The 22363-nt window shown below is 46.6% G+C and overlaps 1 protein-coding gene across 1 annotated transcript; it reads left to right on the top strand.

The window, feature by feature from the left end:
• The first annotated feature begins 1112 nt into the window (after nucleotides 1-1112).
• Krt23 (keratin 23, type I) lies at nucleotides 1113-14315 on the top strand. Its single transcript, XM_005394377.2, has 8 exons — nucleotides 1113-1647; nucleotides 7227-7309; nucleotides 8004-8160; nucleotides 9328-9489; nucleotides 9575-9697; nucleotides 11147-11367; nucleotides 12155-12186; nucleotides 13929-14315. Exons 1-8 carry the CDS (start codon nucleotides 1252-1254, stop codon nucleotides 14021-14023), a joined length of 1269 nt encoding a protein of 422 aa, XP_005394434.1. The 5' UTR covers nucleotides 1113-1251; the 3' UTR covers nucleotides 14024-14315.
• Nucleotides 14316-22363: the final 8048 nt, after the last annotated feature.

Genomic DNA, 22363 nt, shown 5'->3' with positions numbered 1-22363 from the left:
GGCTGAATACAGACCAGCAAAGGGCCTGTAAACTGGGAAGTGCCACCTTCGCTATGAAAGAGAAGTGTCGGGTGGGACCACAGTCTTGATCCAACTCACCGGTGACAGGGCCGGAAGAAAGAAGAATCCTCAAGGCGCTCTACCACTAACTCACTCACTCCCGAAGCCACTTCGGCTATTTGCCTCACCTGTAAAATTAGTTTTGTGAAACCAGCAACCTTAAATATCTCTTCTGACTGATGTTTTATTCCCAAGCCTCCTTTAAATCTACTCACGAGTACCCAGCCGCGGCACCAACCCCAGTGCTGGTCTTCACTTCTTCCTAACCTTCCTCCTGGCCGACAAAGTAGAAGACTCACCAAGCGTGCTCAACAGCCCATGACACATTTCCTGCGCCCTGCTGTCCCGTCTGCGGGTCATGGACACGCAGAAGCCAGCCATCCTGGAGCTCAGAGAGGGACGGCGTTGCGGGGCAGTGAACAGCCCTGCATTCCTGCTAGGGCCAGCAGCAATCCTGCACACAGGCTGTTTGGTTTTGAGGCGTGCTGGGATGAAAGGTGGCCGACAAGCGGAAGGCTGGGTCGTTCATTCATTAATTACAGCCCTAATTGAGGGTTTGTTCTGAAGAGTAAGTCCTTTGAAATTACTTTCCATCACACAAGAACCACACGAGAGAATCATATTCAGCGCCATCTCAACTTAGGCAGCGTGAGTACTTTTCTTCCAGGACCTGAGATCCTCACTCGTGATCCAGCTGTACTTTGAGGAGTCTCTCCCTCCCCATCGCTGTAGAGCCGGTTCATTTGTCTGTGTGTGTGTGTGTTTAATGTCTGCTTTTTAAAAAGAAAATCTGAGCCCAAGAACATTTTTGTGGGCTTTGATCTGACCTTTTCCTAATAAAGGGACAGTGGAAAAATTCTGTGGATTTGAAAGACAGATTAGAAAGACACCTGAGACTAATACCTTCCTGAAGCCACAGGCCACACCTCCAAGTCACCACCGAGGGGAGGAAGCAGCTGGCATATTGACGTGGTTCTAAACAACAACAACGTGGGCTGGCCCGGGGCACTTCGAGATTGACCAAGAGGAAACACACATTGCACAATGATAGGATCTTGTCGGTACAGTTGTCAGAGAAGGGAACTCCCACAGCAAAAGGCATAAAACCATCTGGGGCAATCCGGGCGGCTCAGTCCTCCACTGCCAGGGAGCGGAGCAGAGCCCAGCCCAGCACCAAACACAGATGGAACCATGAACTCGAGCCACAGAGTTAGCCAGAGCTACTCAGCCTCCCTCCGTGGCACAGGAGATGGCCGGGGCTGGCCTGGGAGCTTGCCCCGGGCCCCCAGCGTCCATGGCGGTGCAGGAGGTGTCCGCGTCTCTCTTTCCTTCTCCAGGCCAAGATGCCTGCCCCCTGGAGGGGCTTGGGCATCTCAAAGGGGCAGTCCCCTTCTAGGCGGAAATGGGAAAGAGACCATGCAGAACCTCAACGACCGCCTGGCCTCCTACCTGGACAAGGTGCGCGCGCTGGAGGAGGCCAACCAGAAGCTGGAGAGCCGCATTCTGCAGTGGCATCGGGAGAGAGATTCTGGCAGCAAGAAAGATTATTCCCCATACGAGGAAAACATCAGCCACCTGCAGGAGCAGGTAAGGTGCCGGGCCACATTGCCGGGGGACCCTAGGGAGGAAAAGTCAGCACAAAAGGCAGTTTCCAAGACAATGGCAGGAGAGTTCAAAGTAACTGTTGAGGCTGCCTTCTTACTATACCATCAATGCACACTTGGGAAAGTCTGGTGTAATTAATTTCCTATACATAAACCATATAGAATATCAAGACGGTCCCAGGTACAGATGTATCATAGGCTGTTTTTGAAAAATAAGACTTATTGTTCATATACTAAAAAATATACAGATCATAAAAATGCCAGACAGCTTGGTACTGCGCAGTATCACTTATGAGCCAGTAATATCCCAGTCGTGATAAGGACCGGTACGCTGGTCGCACACTCAGCACACTAGGCCAGGGGAGTGTTTACTCTCTCAAGGTAGGGTTGTGCTCCACCCTGAAGCGCTGGCCAAGTATGCTCATCCTTCCACAGGAGGCCGAAACGCTGTCACTCCACTCGCCAGCCGATAAATCGCTGTGACACCCCTGGGTGTTCCTTCGGGGGCGGCTGGCAGATAAAATGCTGCCACAGTTCTGAGAAGGGCATATTGCTGGGGGAGGGGGAGTGAGCATCATTTTTATTTTTTTGGTACTGGGAATTGAACTCAGGCCCTCATGCTTGCCAAGCAGGTGCTGCACCACTGAACTATATCCCTGGCCCTGAACACTATTTTTAAAATCTGATTATTAGAATGGGCTAAGGACACACGCTTCAAACAATAATAACCTGTCAACTAAAAACAGCTAAAAGGCCAGGCTCATGCATTCTGGGACAGCCAGCTGGAAGTAGAGGATACTCAGTGATAACACCAGTTATTTTTAAAGGTGTGTAACTTCCCTGTACATCAAGGAGCCTCAGAAAATGGGTATAAGATCATGACTTAACCTACCCTAGGAAGGGCATCACAGACTTCCAATATTTTACCAGGTGATTTTGCAACACTCAGGTCATGCTTGCATGAATGTAGGACCAATCAAGATAACATAAATCTGTCCTTGTAATGAACCCTAATTATTGAATAATCGGGCTAATAACTGACTGTACAATGGCCTTAACTATATAGTACACGGTTGTCTGTACCAAAATCAAGGTGACTCAACAGTACTCATGGTGTTTTTCATCTACAAAGTTGCTTTGGTTTTAGAATGGAGGGAAAGGAAGATGTTTGCAGGCGGAGAGCTGAAAGCGTGAGCCCCGAGGGAGAGGGAGGTCACCGCACCAGCCCGCAGGAGGCAGGGGAAGGGGCAGAAGAGGGGGAAGAAAGGACCGAGCTTTTCTTGCGTTCTGGGCTTCCTGCTGTATACTTAGTACACAAGCCCGTGCTGAGCGCTTTCTCCAGTGATGAAACTGTTGTCATAGGATTTTATTCTCACAACAACCGTGTCTGGAAATCAGAGCTCAGGAAAGGGAAACAGCCCTTCAAAGCCACCAGCCAGAGGCAGAGGTGGGATCTGAACCGACGACATCTGTTTCCATTGCCCCCGAATTCCCACCGCAGCCCCACGGCCGACTGGTCTACCTCAGAAAAATGCTGTGTCTGAGTTCTTAGGCAGGGCCATGCGTTGTGCTTGCGCTGTTATCCGTGCAGTACCTCCTTTACACACATCTCATTGAAGTCTCACAACTCTGTGAACCGGGCACTTTTATCCCCAATTTATGGGAGAGGAAATGGAGACCAAGTGGTTGTCTAAATTCTTTAGAACACTACCGAGAAACATTGTACCTAGGGCGGGGGTGTGGTTATGAGGGAGGGGAGAACTTGCTCACTCCCCGGAGAGTCCAGAATCCTGGGTTCTGAGAGAACTGGGGAGCTCCTTCCACTCTGAGTTCCAATCTTTCCTGAACTCTCACTTCAGAGGTTGCATTTTCTGGAGGTTTGAAGATAGCAACTGAACTATTTGAGGGCGAGGTTTCTTTCCATCCTCAGCACACACACATGTACACACACACACACACACATACACACCATTTGCACGTGAGAAAACACAGCGCCAAAGGGGCTGCTGTCCAGAAGGACTGACCCATTCCTGGGTTGTCAGCAGATACCCCGAGCAGGTGCATGACCCTGCTCCTACCTTAGGATATTAAATGTTACTCTAAAAGCCCAGAGAAAGTTGAGTTCAAAACTAACCCAACTGACAGAAGTCATAGGGATATCATCCATAAGCTCCCTAAATGATTCTCAAGGATGCTGTCTTTGGTATTTTGGTTTATGGTGAAAAACACTATTGCCCTGTCCCAGGTAGAAGATCCCACAGCTTGGAGCACCCATGCGGTGAGAACACACCAACTAGACTGTAACAGAATGAACTTGGGGCCTTGGGGAGAAGCCAGGTGATAATTACAACACACAGTGTAAGACCTGTGCCTCGTGTGTTATTTCTCAACCCATCTCGGTCCATTTCTGGCCCTGGAGGGTGTCTCCGAAGTGGTGGCCTCTTACACAATACACAATATTGTATCAAATACGCCTGAAGAGTGGGGAATAGTTTTACAGGTGCTTTACATGAAGTGCACCCATGGCTCACCTTTGTGAAACAGGAGAATGTTGGGGTGTGGGGGATCCGACTCCCGATGTGGGCTTTGCCGCGGATAAATCATCGGTTTAACTCAGCAAAGACAAAGAAGCCCGCCAGTGGTATTTTTTGCTCTCCTTGTTTTGTGTCGGGCATGGTGCAAGGTTTCCCTGGTGCCATCACCACTCAGAGTCCGAGTCCAACAGGGCAGTCGGCACCAGGGGGCTCGAGGCTTAGCCCAGGGTCCCGGGCTGTTGGGCATGGAGCTATTTTTCATTTTGCAGGAGTTTCGCTAAGGTGAAGGACCAGAGGCCTAGAAGGAAAGGCCCTGATCAGAACTCCCCCAAAGGGGCCCCGCAGACAGGCGCAAGGAAATGCATCTGCTGCTTCTCCTGGAGCAAAGGAAGGGGTCCCAGCGCTGATGGGAATCCCCAAAGGGAGGCAGGAAGTTGGGTGCGGCGGCCAGCCTGGCCTCCTCCCACCACGAACAGCAGAGGCTGGAGGGTACATCCCAACGCATGAAACACGGGGCTCAGCCAGGCGTGGTGGGTGCACTTGTAATCTCAGCACTGTGGGAGGCAGAGGCAGGAAGATCTCAAGCTTCAGCCCAGCCCGGGGAATATCATGACTTAGTGAGACCCTGACTCATAATAAAAAATTTTAAAAGGGCCAAAGGTATAACTCAGTACACAGGCCCTGATTCAATCCTGTGTACTGCAAAAGTTATAGCCAAACAAACAAAGAAACAAAAATCCTGCTGCTTTTCACAAGCAGACATTGGCTTTAATTATAAAAGTTAGATTTTTAATAAGAAAACCACTCTATTTACGTTTTTCTGAACTGCTTCCATTTCAAATAATTTTGGGAGTGCCTGTGGTATGCCAGGAATATTCTATTTTACAAAATTATTTTCTTTACTGTCTTCTAATTCTCACAACTCCTTAAAGGAGTGGGATTCTTATTCCCATTTTATGGAAGAGGAAACTGAGACCCCACCAGGCTCATTCAGCCAGCGGGAGCTGGAGTGGGAGCCTGGCCCTGCTCTCTGGGCTCCAGGTGGGGCATCCTCACCGCTTCCAAAGGCTTCTATTGTACATTCCCGACACCAAATTCCAAGTTATCAGCAAAGCTCTACACAGAGCCAGAGTTTTTAAAGGTGTCTTTGTACTGAACCATAGCTCTGTCCTAAGAAAATTCTTTCTGAATTAAAGAATTAGCTCTGTAAATACAATGGCAATATCACAGGATTCTTTACACTCCAACTAAATAATAGAAGTTTAGACAGGGGACTTCCAAGGTCACCTGTGCTGGCACAAGCTCCCTATTTAACAAATTATGAAATTGAGACACAGGGAGTGATCTGTCTGAGACCACATGGATGGTCAGGGAACAGAGCCAGAGCCCAGGGAGAGATCCACTAGCTAGTTTGGCACAATATGTCATTATAAAAGCTCTGCAGTATGATACTTCTGAAATATCTTCCACCCCATTTCCGCATAGGCAGTGCCATAGACCGATGTGTGCTATTTCTCTGATTACACTGTATGAACAGCTGTTCAAAAATACATCCAACAATATTTTTCTTTTAAAGTACACAAAAATTATAGACATTTTCAGTGAGAATCTTTAACTGGAAGCTGCAATACTGTTGGAGCTTCTTCTTTTTTTTTTTTTTTTTGGTCTTTTTGAGACAGGGTCTCACTCTGCAGTTCAGGCTGGACTTGGGCTCACTTTGTTGCCCAGGCTGGTCTCGAAATCACAACAATCTTCCTGCCTCAGCCTCTGGAATGCTGGGATTGCAGGCATGCACCACCATGCCCAGCTGCTGAAGCTTCTCAAGCACCTTTATTAGATGGTTAAAAAATTAGCTTGGTAAATGTTTTAATAGTTATAATTGGTTATGCTCTTCATGGAACACGTTATACACACACACACACATACATATCTGCAAGTTACATACAAGGGGGGATCAGAATATGCGGGGAATGCTTAAATTCTCAAAAATGTATTATAGTAAAAGACGCATTACCGTTAACCCCACCAAAATCCTCCTCCTCACTTTGGGCACACCTGTCCCAGAGTTCTCGCCACTTTCTGAAGCAGTTCTGAAAATCTCTGAAGAATGATCAGAACTTAAGTGAGTGCTGCTGCTGAGTGCCACCCAGCACAAAGGCAGGCTGGGGGAGATGCCACGGTGTGCTCACACCTGTGTGGCTCCTGGATCTTCTCCAAAGTCAAAATGACCATGAAGGGTCAATGTTCTGAATCAATTCTGGACACTGAGGCAGCCACAATAGCGAAAAACAAAACAAAGGCCAGGAAAGGGGACTTCCAAAACTACTTCGGCAAGTAAGACGATGGGACCGGGGTTTTGAAGTGGGCCGGAGGGCTTGAAGGAGATTAGTGGTGATATGCCTTGTGCTGTAAAGATGTTTTGTTCACTTAAACATTCACTGTATTTTTTATTACACCTTGTCTACGGCTCTGCACACTGCGGGGGAAAGAAGTATGCTATTAATGATTATTAGGAAATATAGTCGGTCTCTTGCCTTTTTTGCTCATTAATAATGACTGGAAACATGAATATGTTCCCGAGTATGAATATGCTCATCTAAAATAATAATGCTTGCATTGTAGGAGAACTGACCTAATATCCATACTAAGAAAAGTCTTGCAGCCTACGCTCTTAATGTCTTCAGACGCGGGGAGCTTAAGCAAAGCATTTAGACGTGTTCAGAACAGTAAAGTTAGATGCTCTGAAGGTTTGTCATTCTTGCCGCACTCTTTCAAGGCAGCATCAGTCCCAGCTTGTCAAAACTCAACATAAAAAGAAATGGTAAAACTGGCCGCAGATCAGATGTTTACTAGAAATCTTGCCACGCTTGCACCTAGTAGGGGCTCAATAAACACGCACCAATCAGGCTCTCGTGTTCCACTGCACAGTAGTTGTCTGCGCTGACGACCGCAAGCCCAGGAGCTGGGGCAGGGGAGGGGCAGAGGCATGGCCCGCCCGGCGGAAATGATCTGGGTCTTTGTTTTGCAGATAGTGGATGGCAAGGTGGCCAACGCGCACATCCTCGTTCTCATCGACAACGCCAGGATGGCGGTGGACGACTTCAACCTCAAGTAAGTCCCTGCTGTGCAGAGTTATGTGAGCTTGGGGTTTGTTGGCTGTATAAAAGGAAAGCCCATCTTCCCGTGACCCACAACTACAATGTGACTGAACTATCACGACAAGGCATAGCAACCCCCAACCCCACACGCAGCACTGGAACGGACTGTAGCTGAAGCAAACCGGACACAAAACACATGCATCTATGGGGAGTTTGAACGTGAATCAAGAATTAGATGATGTTCAGAGATTATTAACTTTTACATAGGGTATTTTATTTTAGATCTTACTTAGGATCATTTTATTTTATTTTTCTAAATTTTATTTAGATATTTAGAAAAAATCTTTGTCTTCATAAATGCATCCCAACAGATAGAAGGTTAACGGGTCATAATGCCTATAATTTGCTTTGAAAAACTCAAGCCGTGGATGTAGGTGAAGTACATACGGCAAAATACTAATGGCTGTGAAACCTAGGTGCTGGGTATGTGGCTGTTTCTTATTCTAGTCTTCGTACTCAGTTAAAAGCTTTACCATCGTGGAAAGGCATCGTAGCATGAAACAGCCACAGAGGCCGCCCCAGATTGTGCTTATGTGCTCTGATTAAACTTAAAAAAAATAAGAGATTCGCCTCAAAACTACAGTGAATCCTTACAGAATCTACAGCCTCCCAACAGCAGGGGTGTCCTTCCTCTTTTCCAAACAAAGGTACGAAAATGAGCGCTCCTTAAAGAAAGACCTGGAAATTGAGGTGGAGACCCTGCGAAAGACCTTAGATGATCTGACCATCGTCACAACAGATCTGGAGCAGGAGGTGGAAGGGATGCGGAAAGAGCTGATCCTCATGAAGAAGCGACACGAACAGGTAGGACTGGCCTGGGAGGAGCCAGGGACGAGCTTGGCTCTCTGTCTGCACACACCAGGACGTTCGGTAGTTACAGAGGAATCCGGTACCTGCATGCCAGTCCTAAGGTCCTCCCTGCAGAATCACAGAAACATCTAACTTCTCCAATTTTAGGGCTATGGATTCAGATGTCAGAAACAACCACCGAAGCGCAAATATCAGCAACAATGAATTGGCCGAGGCCCTGTGTTTAGCTGGGCTTGTCAGTTAATCTGTCCCTGCACCAAAGTGGCTCTGAGCTCCCTACATTGACTCAGGGCACAGCCAATTGGGGGATAAGAGAACAAAGCGAATCTGCCACCAGCCAAAGTAAATATGGCTGGTGGCAAAAATTAAGAATCTTGATTTCCAGATGCATTTACCATTCATCTCAAGGAGCTGAGGCTGATAAAATGATAGAAAAACAATCTCCATTTTAGGCAAATGAAGGTTGCTTCTGAACATCAAAGCACCCGGTTTCTGAATAGCTGGTTAGGCACTCTTGTTAATTAAACCTTTCCTGCTGGTGCTTGGTTTTCATGAAATCCTATAGGCGTCAGCCCTGTAGAGGCAGAAGGTACGGGATTTTAAAAGCTTCTCTCCACCTTTTGGTTTTTCATTACTGAGCTGCTTCCCAAAAGCTCTGTCCTAAACCCTGACATTTGTAATCTCTTAATTGTACAGTCGCTCCACCAAAGAACATCTTCTAGACAGAAATATGTACACAGTGCTAGCATAATTGTTTCTGAAATATTTTCAACCAGGGATTAAGTGAGTTATCAAAGAAGCCATGCGGGTACCTCTCTGTTTATAAATTATTTCCTTAACTGTTTGGAGGCTGCGTTTCCTTATCTGCAAATGGGGGCACAAAGACCTGCCTGGAAAGGTACTGTGAGGATTCATGACATTTAATGGAATGAGCTGCCTAGCCCAACATTTTATAAATAGTTTATAAAATTATTAGAGAAAAAAGTATATAGTTGCATTATCAAAAAGGCACACATGAGCAACTGAACTACACCAGTGAAAGCGGTCAAACCACCTAAGCTTAGTTTTTTTTAAGGATCCATTTACTGCTGCCAGTCAACACAATTCAGGCTTCTCTTTGCCCCGGCTGCCAATTTGTTTTCTTTCTCTCTTGTGGAACAGGAAATGGAGGGACAGCCCATGCCAAATGACCTCAAGGTCAGCGTGAAGGTGGACACAACTCCCGGGGAAGATCTGATCAAGGTCTTGGAGGACATGAGGCAGGAATATGAGTATATAATAAAGAAGAAGCATCAAGCCTGGGACACTTGGTTCAAAGAGCAGGTAAGAGAGAAGTGGACAGACTTCCTGTAGTCCGGTTTCTAAGGGATCACAGAGCTGACGCCTCTCCCTGTGCTTGGTCTTCCAGTCAGCAGCCATGTCCCAGGAGGTGGCCAGTCCAGCTGCTGTGCAGGCCAACCAGGGTGACGTCCACGAGTTGAAGCGCACTTTCCAGGCCCTGGAGATCGATCTGCAGGCACAGCACAACAGGGTGAGTGGAGCCAGGAAAATCCCGAGTCCTGTGTCACCTCAGGACCTCTCTCCCGCCTCTCTTTCCATACTGCTCCTGGTGAGGATGGTAACAAGAGCTTCTGTCATCATGTGGAGTGGACACCGGATGTTGGGCTGGGCAGCTCATTTCATTAAATGTTACTAATCCTCACAGTACCTCTCCAGGCAGGTCTTTATGTTCCCACTTAGGGATGAGGAAACCCAGGCTCCAAACAGTTAAGGAAATTGGCCAAGGTCACACAACTAGTGAGTTACCAGTGGTGAAACCAGGTGATGCTGGGGTGGGGGTTTCTAGATCCCCATATCTCTCCACTGAAAGCCAGGCTACCCTCCAGCTCCACTGTGGAGAACTCCTGTGCCAAGCTGGTAGGTGGTGAAGCCAGGCCTGGCCTGGCTCAGTTCCTTGTGGCTGAGTCCTCTCATCCAGCAAACTCAGGTCTTGGGTCTAAGTCCTTTCTGCCATCTTCACTGTTTAGTAAAATTCCTTGAATGCATGTTCTAAGCATTCACAACTCACTAAATACCATCTGCGGTCCCCTTCCTAGCCCATGGGCTCCTCTGATCCTTGACAGCATGACTTCTGAGTGCCGCTCTCCTCTCCCCTCAGTCTTGAGAGGTCACAATTAGTTCACTTGTGCTGAGATGCACATGGTGAATGATGTTACGGTTTACAAATCTGTGATAGTGAGCAGACATTAAAAGTGTGCACTGTCAAGGTGACAAAGACGAGCACAGAAGCTACTGCAGTGTTGTGTTTTGCGGCTTTAAAGACCCTGTGACCTACTCGGTCACACCTCCTCTGTGACATCAGCAAGGTGTGTGGACCCGCTTTTGTGCCTTTGCTAGGTGACACTATTCAGCAGGGAGAGCTGGGTACTGAAGGTGTGAGGGGAACAAGCAGTAAATGTGCAAATCATCAAGATATAAGAGCGGGTGAGACGGAGACAATCGCTGCAAGGAAGGGCAGCGCAGGAGGTGAGGGTGGCGGAGTGAAGAGCTGCCTTTTAAACAAGCTGTTCTGGACGGGCTTCACTGTTTAGGGGACAGCTCAGCAAAGCCCCAGTTGCTGCCTGCCTTGAGGAATTTCCAACTGGCCAGAGATAAACCGGAGGCATTAGGCGGTAGAGAACAGTCCAGAATTAGGCAGTATGTGCCCAACCCCACAGCACATGCCTGATCCCAAATGCCGAGCAGAGACCACCAGCACTGGGGAAGCATGACAGAGCTCCTGGGAGCTCCCTGACGCAGTGATTTGAAGCCCAGAGAATGATGTCGGAAGTCCCACCTCTGCCACCTGAGCCAGCAGCTCCCAACTCCCTTAGCACAGTGTAGCACAGCGGTGGCCAAAGCTCAATACTCAATAAGCCCACCCCACCAAAGCAGTCAGGCCGTCGGTCAGCTAGCAAAAGACAATCACTTCCTTTTTCAGAAATCTGCCCTAGAGAACATGCTGCTGGAGACCCAGTCCCGGTTCTCCTGCCAGCTCCAGGACATGCAGCAGATCATTTCCCACTATGAGGAGGAGTTGCTGCAGCTACGCCATGACCTTGAGAGGCAGAACAATGAATACAAGGTGCTGCTGGGCATCAAGACCCACCTGGAGAAGGAAATCGCCACCTACCGCCAGCTCCTAGAGGGAAACAGCAATGGGTAAGGCCGGGTGCAGGAGAGCAAAGGGCAGGCAGCTTGAGCGTGTACAAATGTGTGTGTGTGTGTGTGTGTGTGTGTGTGTGTGTGTGTGTATTTCACAGGCTCCTTCTACAGTGTAGCTCTAGAGGGACAGAGGCTGATATTGACTTTCTCTGAAGATGCCCACGTCAACGAGCATAAACCAATCGGCAGCTACTCCCCAGACGCTAAGATCTGCCTTCAGAACGGTTAAAATGAACATATCAAAGTCTCTAGGAAAAATAAATAGCAACTTGAAAAATATAGAGGGAGTGTTTTAACCTCACAGCAGGGAAACAGTCCTAAATGATAAGGTTGTCTAGACTTTCAGTTTGATATTCTGGCCACACCAGGAAATAACAATAACTGGCGATAGAAAGTTATTCCATGACCAAAAAGAAAGGATTAGGAAGTTTTTCAAAATACACAAATAAAACATCCTGAGACCAAACTTAGACCACCCTAAGGAGTTCTAGGGCTCCAGACTTGAGACCTAGAAGAGATCTTGGTGGAGAGATGCCTGCGGCAGGCCACGGGGAGGGAGGGAGGTTGGAAGAACTCCCTTGGCTGAGGTTGAGAGGAGGCCGTCCTCACCACCTTCCGGATCCAGGTTCCCCGTGAACTCACGACCTTGGTCGTGCCAAGCTCAGACAATTATCCTCATTAAAGAGTTGGGAATTTACAAGCAGCACGAGGAGGCTGGTTCATCAGGAGAGGCGGTGACTACTGCCAGTACTAAAGTGGGTTTTAACTTTTCTCATTTGTACAGGGCAATGGAAGAATCTAAGCCCAGCGTGAAAGGTAAAGCGATTTCTTTCATTGTTTGGATCTACCTATTCTTTCAATGCCCTGCGTGTTTATCCACTCTGCAGTGGTCATGATCTTTGTTGTACTCCCAAATGTCCCATGTTCAACTTTTATTTTGCTCCCAGATGGCCAGAAGTTTTCCATTAATTTAACAAATTAGATGACGCAGAATGCAGTGAGCTGTCACTGTTATTCTCACAGATGCAGGTGGAGTATCCCTTATCCACAATGCTCGGGATCAGAGGCGTCTCTGACTTCAGATTTGCTCTTTAATTCTGGATTATTTCAGTACCCAGTGAGCTATCCAGAGGATGGGAGCCAAGTCTAAACATGAAATTCGTTTATGTTTCGTACACACCCCATACATATGGCCCGTGGGTAATTTTATACAATATTTTAAACATTTTTATGAAGCAAAGTTTTATGGTGTGGAATTTTCCGCTTGCGCCATCTTGTAAGTCCTCAGAACGTTTTGGATTTTGGAGCACTTCAGATTTCAGATTTTTTTGGATAAAGGATGCTCAACCTGTCTATGAAAGTTTTATGGCAGTAGTGAAGATGAAAATGATAAATAATAGTATTACGTCTCTATTAAGTCATCAGTAAACTCCTAAGAAATTAAATCATGCGCTTTCCCATCAATTCTGTTGCACACCCATGTCCCATGAGATCTGAGTAGTGTGTTAGGAAAGACGAGTTCCAGGGCCAGAGGAGGTTGCAGGTACTCTGTACCATTTTCCTATTACTGAGGGGTCAGGTTGCGTCAGTATGTTCAAGACTGAACAGTACACTGTGCGGAACAAAGGTCAAAAAGAGAGAAAGCAACAGAAAAGGCTTTACTCTGTTTAACTCGGTATTCCCATACACCTTTGGTGCAGGTACACTATTTTCCTGGGCTACCATTAACATCTCACAGAAAAGTTCCAGAAAAGCCCAATGGAGATCAAGTGGCGCTTTCTGAAGAGTCTGTGATAAAATTGTTTTAGGCATCAGCAATTTGGAGAATCAGAGTTGGACCCCTAGTCGCAGAAAAGCTGACCTGCTATCTTTCTGCAAAATCCAGCAGACGGTCCTTCACCCTCTCCTTATCCAAGTCCCTGGGTGGGAAATACAATAAGTTATGAAATAGCCCAGCCTGCTGTAGGAGAGGTTTGATTTTAACAGAGCTTTCCTTTGTATCTCTGTTAAAGGTTTCGCTTCTTCCCTAGGGTTTAGAATTGGTCTACTGATGTGTCAACAAGACTTATTCAAATAAAGCATACCCTTGAGAGCAGCAGTCATGATAAACATCCCTGGCCTCTCACCCACCCACATGGCATGCTTTCCAGCCCTTAAAATAAGTGTTCCAAGTGGAATGTAGTCCTCTTACAGATAATAGCCTCTGTAGTGCAAGAGCCACACAGCTCACATGAGCAGAAAGTGTCCTCAGAAGATTGTGCCCAGAGACTAGCACCTGGAGCAGGGACCCTCGCATGAATGTCTGGATCTCCAAAAGATGGCTCTGTCCACAGACTTTCATTTCCTGGGGCGTGGAGGAAAATTCTCTGTGGTGAGATTCCTGTGATCTGGAGCAGAGTCCACCACGTAGCTTAGTGACCAGGGTCTGCCATATTGCTTAGTGGTCGTTTCGGAGGTGCGGTGAAGTTTCAGGGACAGAGACTAGGGAACCAAACGGGAATACAGTTCAGATGCTGGAGAAGGCACGGCAGTGACCTCTTTGGTGCTCTTTCCCACAGTATCTGCAGCTCCAAAGCTCAAGGCCATCGTGCAGGAGAGTGTCAATGGAAGAATAGTTCTTTCTCAAGTGAATGAGATCCAGAAGCACGTGTGAGGCCAATAAAAGTTTCCGCCTGTTGTAAAAACTGTTCTTTTCGCACGGAAAGTCCTTGCCTAGACATTGAAGGGTGAGTGCTGAAAGGGATCCTGGGTGTTAGCAACTCCGAAACTTCTAGTATTTTTTTCTATCCCAATCTCATCAGACTTCCCCTAACACTTCTGATATACTGTTGAAATTTTCAAGTCAAAGTACAGATTTATGAGTTTAAAGCTCTGCTTTCCTACCGTGGTCTTCAGATTCCCATCAAGGTGCATCTGGTTTGTAGCCAATAAAACTGTACACACTACACACTGTCTTTTCTTGTGTGGCAAAGCAAGACGAGGCCAGTTTTGACAGATGTCCATTCATTCCCTCCAAAGGCTCTCAGAGCATTGCTCGTGCAAGAACCAGAGGGACCGTAAGGGGTCACACGCGTCCACAGCACCCGAACACTAGACAGACTGTTCCCTCAAGCTACGCAGCCAAGAGAAGAGACGTGGTCCACCAGGCTCTCCAGCCTCTGCCGACAGAAGGCTTGAGGGACAAACAGAGAAAGGATGCCCAAAAGACTTCACCAAGATAGAAACCCACATATCCACCAAGACGTGGCCAGAGATTGCACGTGGGCTTGCAGGATATTAACAATTTGCGAGACCTCAGGTACAGTATAGGCAAAATCTCCCATTTCACAGACAAATAAACTGAGGCCTGGCTCAGTAAAGAGATTTACTCAACACGCACTGAAGTGGTGCCACTGAGTCTAGAGCTTGGTCTCTAGGTTCTTGCAATAGCTGTTTAACTACAAGTGGGTGTCGTGGACGTGCCTTGCCATCCAACCTTGGTCAAGTACTCTCCTAGAAGCGATTCGTGTTTTCTGAGGCAGACATCTGTCAAAACTGGGCTCACCTTCCTTTTAAGGAAACAATGGATATTTCTGATGCTTCCAGGATAGAAAAGCAGCCCCTAGCCATCTGAAAGTAAGCAAAAGAACCCAGGATGACCACATCATTGCAAAAAAAAGGTTTTAGTCAAAATCTACCAATTCCCTGGGATAAAATCATAAATTTATCCTTACTATGAGACTATTTCAAAGAGGCTCAAAAATGTCATACATAAACGGCTTCAGTGAGGTGTCTGTGTGGTATTAGTCTGTGGTGATTTCAGTGTATCATGAGCACTGTTTTTCTGTTTCATTTTACCAAGAGAGCTTCCCTGTATTAAGGGGGTATTACAGTCTCCAAGTAGCATCAAAGTACATTTTTCTCTACTGTATTTTATTTTTTTCTTTTTTCAGTACCAGGAATCAAACTCAGGGCCTCACGCTTGCTAAGCAGGTGCTGCACCACTTAGTTACATCCCCAGGTCTTTCTCTATTTTTTTTTTTTTTTTTGCAGTACTGGATCGAACTCACAACCTTGCGCTTGCCAGGCAGGCGCTTATGCCACTGAGCTACATCCCCAGCCCCCTTTTCTCTACTTTAAAAGTCATTTCTTCTATCATTTTTGGCACTGTTATTTCTTTCTTGAAACCTAGCAAATGTACATAAAATATACTGCCAGCCCTTTGTATCCTCTGGTTCCCCACACTCGGCTCAAGCTCACCCCGATGGAAGATGTCAGGAACGCTGCAGCTGCACCGAGCCTGTACAGACTCCCATTTCTGGTCGTTGTTCCCTAAACAGCGCAGTGAGACAACCATTCGCGCTGTGTGTGCTCTGTGTTAAGCATGACGACTGCCCAGGGCACTTGAAAGTGTACAGGAGAATGTAGGTGGATTATAAGCAAATACTACACCATCTCACAGAAGGGACTTGGGTGTCTTAGGGTTTGAAATCTCTCTTGACACAAATCCCCTGGAAATACCAAGGGACAACTCTCTCTGTCTGTTTCCAAAGTAAAATCTGGGCCTTTCTAGAAAATTCCTTTGGGGAATATTCAAAAAAGGAATATGAGAAGCTGAAGAAAAGACTATAATACTTGAACCAGAAAATAATCACTAACCTTCCATGTACAGTCATAGTTCATGTATGGCAAGAGTTAAACAGTTGAATAATCTTTTATTCAAGCACCTAAAATCTCTTTAAAGTCGTATTAATTTTTACCTTATCAGTTCGGGTGGCTGACTCATGCTAATTCCGCAGAGAGACGTGAGATGCACACAGACTGGATTAGCAGGTCACCCTGCCAGAAAAGAATTGCTTCTATTTTACTAAGGGAAGACAAATAGAGAGACATGAACACATCTGAATAAAGAATTAACCGCATAAATTTTGGCTTTAAGTAACACTGAGTAACCTTCCTCCCACATTCAAATCCGCCCCGAAACCTTTCAAAATACCCATTACAAATCAGCTAACGCTATGTGCTGAGGTGAGTTATCAACAAAAGAGGTTTCTGTTTATATCCAGCTTTGACGAACATATACCCAACCCTCACAAAGGAAGTGGTAAGAAATTCTATAGTTTTCATTCCAGGCATATTTTGAATAAATGATAATTATCCTCCTATTACCCAAAAGTCAATTAAGCAAATATCTGGCTAATCCAAAGAAGTATAAAATGCTACTTTGGAACTCAATATTTATGTCAACGTATTTACTTACAGTATCGTAAGATGGTTTGAGTGTGTAGATCCGTCTGATATTGTTCAATCCTATCAAATACGGGGGATCAAGATCTGTAGCAACTATCTAAATTTTTAAAATTTAATATGTTAAAGTCATATTGCTATGAATCCCCCTCAGAATACTGCCCTCTCTTTGAACAGTTACCCCATCATTCTTGCCACTTTCTGAAGCAGGTTTGGAAGTCTTCCCTGATTGTCCTAACGAAGTGTGATCAAAAACACAGTGACGGCTTTCCTGAGCACCCCCTACCAGAGAGGCAGCCTTGTAAAAAACGTGATGGTGTATCTCCACCCACCAAATTCGCCCGGATCTGGTACCATGCTACTTCCAGGTCTTCCTGCAAGTCAAAATGACCATGAAAGGGAAATATTTTATATTGATTCAGGCCATTGAGGCAGCCAAGTGGCTCCAGTGAACACCCACAGCCTTTCTGCGTAGCCTGTGTCCTCTGGGCTTGGCGAGTCACAACTAAACACTCTCATGAAGGAGGACTTCTAGCACTGTGGCAGAAAGTGGCAGGAATGACGGGATAAGTGTGTCAGAGGCAGAGGGGGATATTTTGAGGGGGATGCATGGCAATGCGTTTTTTATTGTAATAAATTTGTTAAAATGCCAACATTTGCCATAGGTTTCCATCACACCTTGTGCGTGCCTTATAGGTTCGTTTCTCCACTATTATTTTTGTGTACTTACCCTGTAGATTAAATGATATTGGGGAACTAAGACCATAACAGCTCATTATCAGGGCACGTAGCAGCTGTAGATAGGGGAGGAGGATCATCAAGCCAAACAGAAAGCCAGGACTCAAGTCCTGACAGCAAAAGGCAGATCTGCGAAAGGAGTCCAAGGAAGCGTCGTTAGTCCAGGGTTTCTCACGCTTGGCTGTCATTTGAAAATCCTAATGCCCAGGCCACAATTAAACTAAAAATTTTTATGGCTGGGGCCAAGGCATCAATATATTTTAAAGATTCCCAAGTGATTACAATGTTCAGCCAAGTTTGAGAACCACATCATGACTTTATATAGATGAGAGTTTCTTATAGAAGCACAGCAGATGTGAGCAAAGTCCAATAATAAATTACCACACAGTGTGGCAAGGGACAGCACCAATGGTGAAGGGGACCCTCTGGGGAAGGAGCTTGCAGGAGACAAAGCCTTCAGCAGGTGAGAGGGAAAACTCCAGCACTGTGGTGACACACGCCTGTGATCCCAGCAGGAGGATTGCTGTGAGTGTGAGGCCAGCCTGGGCTACATAGTGCATTCAAGGCCAGCCTGGGCTACGCAGTGAGACCCTGTCTCAAAAGACCAAAACAAAACAAAAAGTGGCTTGGTGCCAACAGGCCTGCCTGTCTCAGAGCAGAATATCTTGGGTCTGGCCAAAACTAAGCCCACTCTCACAGCACTCGAGGTTATCTGTACATAGCGTTTCTTTCCCAGGGGAAATAGCCAGGGTCCCTGCAGAAAGGCAGCAGCCAAAGTCTCATCAGTGAGCACCTGCATTTCGCCGACCCTCGTCCCTTTTAATCCTTTCCCTGACACCAATGACTAAAAAAATTTAAGGAACACTTAAGCAGTTTTTTCCTTAAAGGAGTAACAGGTTGTTTTCGTACTTTCCAAGTGCATATTTTATATTTCTCTCATAGTTAACCAGGGTATCACATGTAACTTCAAACACAAAAAATACTAGCACTTGAAGAAAATACAGCATTCGCATGGCTGAACCATTCTGTGTAAGAGACGAGGAAGCGTAAGGTGTAGAAAGATCAGCTCAGCCCTTACCTTTCATGTATCTTACCCTGAGTGAAAATCCAAACTGAAAAAGCATCACATGCTTTTGAAAACCCCTAACAAGCTAAAAATAAGTGCATGAACTATTGAAAAATCAAAACAAGGTATGGACTCTTAAACTGAAACCAGTATATGAAAAGCCAACAAGTTTGGAGACAAGCTAACCCTGTGGTAGGTATGATTGACCTTTGGTTATTGCTGTTTCCTTCACGGAGTATAGAGTAACTATACTCAACATATTGTTAGCAGACTATCTTTAGCACAGAGATTTAAAAATGTATTTTAAATACATGTACCATGCCACTTCTTTGGGGGGAAAAACAGCCTATTTCCAATAATATCTTTTTTGGACATTAAGCAGCACTGTACTGTAGTTACATACATACCTATTTAGTCTTTCGCGATGGAAAATGGCATTAGGACCTTTTATGAATGTTAAGCAACAACGCACCGTAGTTATACAAAATGCCTATTTAGTCTTTCACAATGGAGAATGGATACTAAAATATTAGTTTCTGAGTGAACCTTAGATAGTAGTGGCTCCAGTGAACACCCACAGCCTTTCTGCGTAGCCTGTGTCCTCTGGGCTTGGCGAGTCACTTGATGTGACCAGTGGAAGGTCAGCATGCCAGACACCAGCAGAGACCTAAGAAATGCCCGTGCACCGAGTACTCCCTCTCCAAAGCTCAGTTATCCTGAGACCACTGTACCATGAAGAAGTCTAAGCTCAGCTCAGGGACAGGCCGCTTGAGGGAAGGCTGGGAAAGCCAACCAACAGCTGTCACTGAGGCTGTGGACACGGAACTCAGGTCCGGCCATTCCAGCCAGTCCATCAAGGATGTCCTCTCTGCCGCTCTACCAGCAGGGACTGAGCCGTGTGGCTCCAGCCCAGGAGGAGAGATGTGGCCAGGTAAACTCTTATCGTTGTGTTTTGATTCCCTTTGACTCCTGGGTTCCTCATTCCAGGGACATTAACAATCTCCCCATAGACACTGATGCTGGCGGTATCACCAGGTGCAGAGTTTTCCTGAAAGCTGATCTGGCTTCCAGGTGGGTGAGCAATGTCCTCCTTCACCTGGGAAGGATCAGACCTTCCTGGGGGGACAGTGCTGAGGAGCAGGTGGCTCCCATCCCCAGTGTTCACCAAGTCGTTCAGACCCCGGCATAGAACGCATTCACCGGAGGCCTGATTGTTCACAGGGCATACTTCCCATGCCATCCCCTCGCATGCTTTTTAATCAATAACTGCTTTTCACATGCTTGGCGTTAACACGTCCCTGGAGTGTTTGTACAGCCTGACAATGTTGGTTTTCCGACCGAACTACATGCCTGACCTCATCCCATGCAGATGACTCACGCCCATCTTATTCTATTACAACATCTTTGTGTCACCATCGTTCTGAAGAGGATTAGAGAGTTTGTAAAATATATTTGCATTGAGGTCATGCAAAAAAGGAAAAGACGGTGCCTCTCACAACCTAATGATCTGATGCCCTAGTAGGAGTTCTGCTTAAGAACTTGAAATCAGGGTGTGTGTGTGTGTGTGTGTGTGTGTGTGTGTGTGTGTGTGTCTAGTCACCCCATTACATTGGTCGTCCTACTCACCAAAACTTCTCTTGAAATTTAAATGAGAACTCCTCTACTAGAAGTACAAGTCCTCTAACGAACACTGTGAGCATCTATTTATGCTCATTTCAAGGTATAGGTGCACAGCACTCACACGTGCGACACACACATGCACATACTAGCTGACATTTTAAAAAGAACTATTCTTTTTTGTAACAGTGCATGTCCTTATAACTGAAAGCACAAGTATAATCTCCCACACGTGACATATGTTCACGCACACGCCTTATCCCTGTACAATGCTAATTATTATGTAACATGCATTCCGTGGGTTCCCTTTACAGGAAAAACATTCTTGACTGCACTTTATATTCAGGGTCTCATTTAACAATGGCTACAACCCCCGAAGGACATCCTGACCTTCGTTGTAGAGCTCAGGAAACCGAGTCTCTGATGAAATACACGAGCTTACCTCTCCATGGCCATGCAGCTATAAAACAGTGCACCAAGAATCTGTACCCAACGTATGTGTACCTCAAGTCATGCAATTCAAAAAGCGGTCACCACGGTGTTGTGTAAAATCTCAACATTGTAATTCATTTTTATGAACATTGGCTGATGTTTTTTTTAGGTGTGACATCTAGGATGAGAAATTGGAGTTTTCTATTTTGAAACCAGAACTCACATGTTTCCAAGGTGATTGAGTTTGCCTCATTTACATGACACTAGAAAAATATACATGAGTCACAAATAGACACTCAGGACAAAGGAGGGGCACACTTTCATGACCAAGAGCAACCTTCTCATGACCTACACCCCGAAGCAGCCAGTGCTCTGAGCACTGACGTTTTCTTGACTTGCTGCCACTTGAAACTCTACCCTTCGGGACCCAGGACACGGACTGCTCCGCCAAGAACTTGGCAGGGCTCAAATCAGGAAGATCTCACCCCGTCCGTGTCTGCTGAGAGAAACTTACACTCGCATACAATCAGAGAGTGTGGGAGGAAGACAAGAAGGCAGTAAGGAAGGGCAGGCCGCTGTTACACCAAATACTTTCACAGCCCTTAGCAGGAAATATTTTACCCAGAGACTCACGACAAACACGTATTGCGAAGGTTTCCGTGCCTCCCTCCTCTCTAGCACCTTAGGAAGTCGTACTTTCGAGTCCCCACCCAGCCACAAGCTTTGCATATCGTGCGTCTCAAATAGTAAGGTGCACGCATCTAACCTAGGAATGTTGTTAAGGCACAACTGCAACCAGGGAGCTCTGGGTGGGGTCTGAGATTCCGCATTTCTGAGGAACTCGTACTTGATGCTCAAGATGCTCAGGACACTAAGCATCTGTAGCATTTTGAGGAGCAAAGGGCTCATTATGGATGGTTTTGCCCCATGGGCCATTTGGAAGAATGTCACATCTGTCAGCTGGCCTCAGTAGATTCCATAAATACCAGGCTGGATGAGCAAGAACAGGAAATGTGGCATCGTTAGAATCCCATCAGCACAGGCCTGCTCAAAGCGAGCTGGCCCTCTGGAGTGCGGACGAGGGAAGCCTTGTGCGTGGTGTTTCTCGGGTCTCCTCAAGAGTAGCAGGCAGGATGGAGTCCGGAAATTGAAATCCACCACCCGGTTCCAAATTATCCCTGTATCCAAGGCCTATCACAAGCCATAAGTAGCTCACAGCCAATCAGACCCCCTAGAGAGGATGAAGATCACCTGCTGTAGTCGGGGTTTGCAAGGGGAACAATACAATACAGGACGCACAATTTACAGGATTATTTTATAGTAGTCGCCCAAAGAGTCACATACAAAGAGAATGCAGGAAATCTGTCCACACCCTGAAGACCCAGAGCATCCAGCTGAGGGCCTGGACCCCACAGCAATGTCGTGCATGAGTCCAGCTGAAGACCTAGAGCCCACAAAAATGTCCTCCACGAGTCCAACCGGAAGCCTAGAGTCCACGACAATGTCTCATGCAAGTCTGTTTCTTGGATCTGCACTGGGAAGGCCCAAAGGTCAGTGGTAGAATCTAGAAAGTCTGCGCCAGCGGGATGAAGGATCTGTGCCAGCAGGCGGAGGGATCTGCACTGGAGCCAGGAAGCGACACTGAAGTAAAACCAGAGCTCTCCTGAAAAGTACCACAGCCCTCCTCAGCAGCAGCAAGGTCCTGAGCTCCTCCAAAGATGAGAACAGCTGAGTCCATATCAGGAAAGCCAGCGTGACAGGCTTCTCAGGACATTGAACAGTGCAACCGTCTGCCCCTCTGCAGCCAGGAAGCGATGCTCAAAGCAAGGACCAGAGCTCCCCCAAAGTCAGCCTCAGCCATTCTCAGCAACAACGAGGCCCCGAGCTCGTTCAACGATGAAAACAGCTGTGTTC

Source organism: Chinchilla lanigera, unplaced genomic scaffold, assembly GCF_000276665.1.
Source record: "Chinchilla lanigera isolate Chin_1 unplaced genomic scaffold, ChiLan1.0 scaffold00050, whole genome shotgun sequence".
Taxonomy (NCBI): domain Eukaryota; kingdom Metazoa; phylum Chordata; class Mammalia; order Rodentia; family Chinchillidae; genus Chinchilla; species Chinchilla lanigera.
This window is presented reverse-complemented; position numbering and strand designations above follow the sequence as displayed.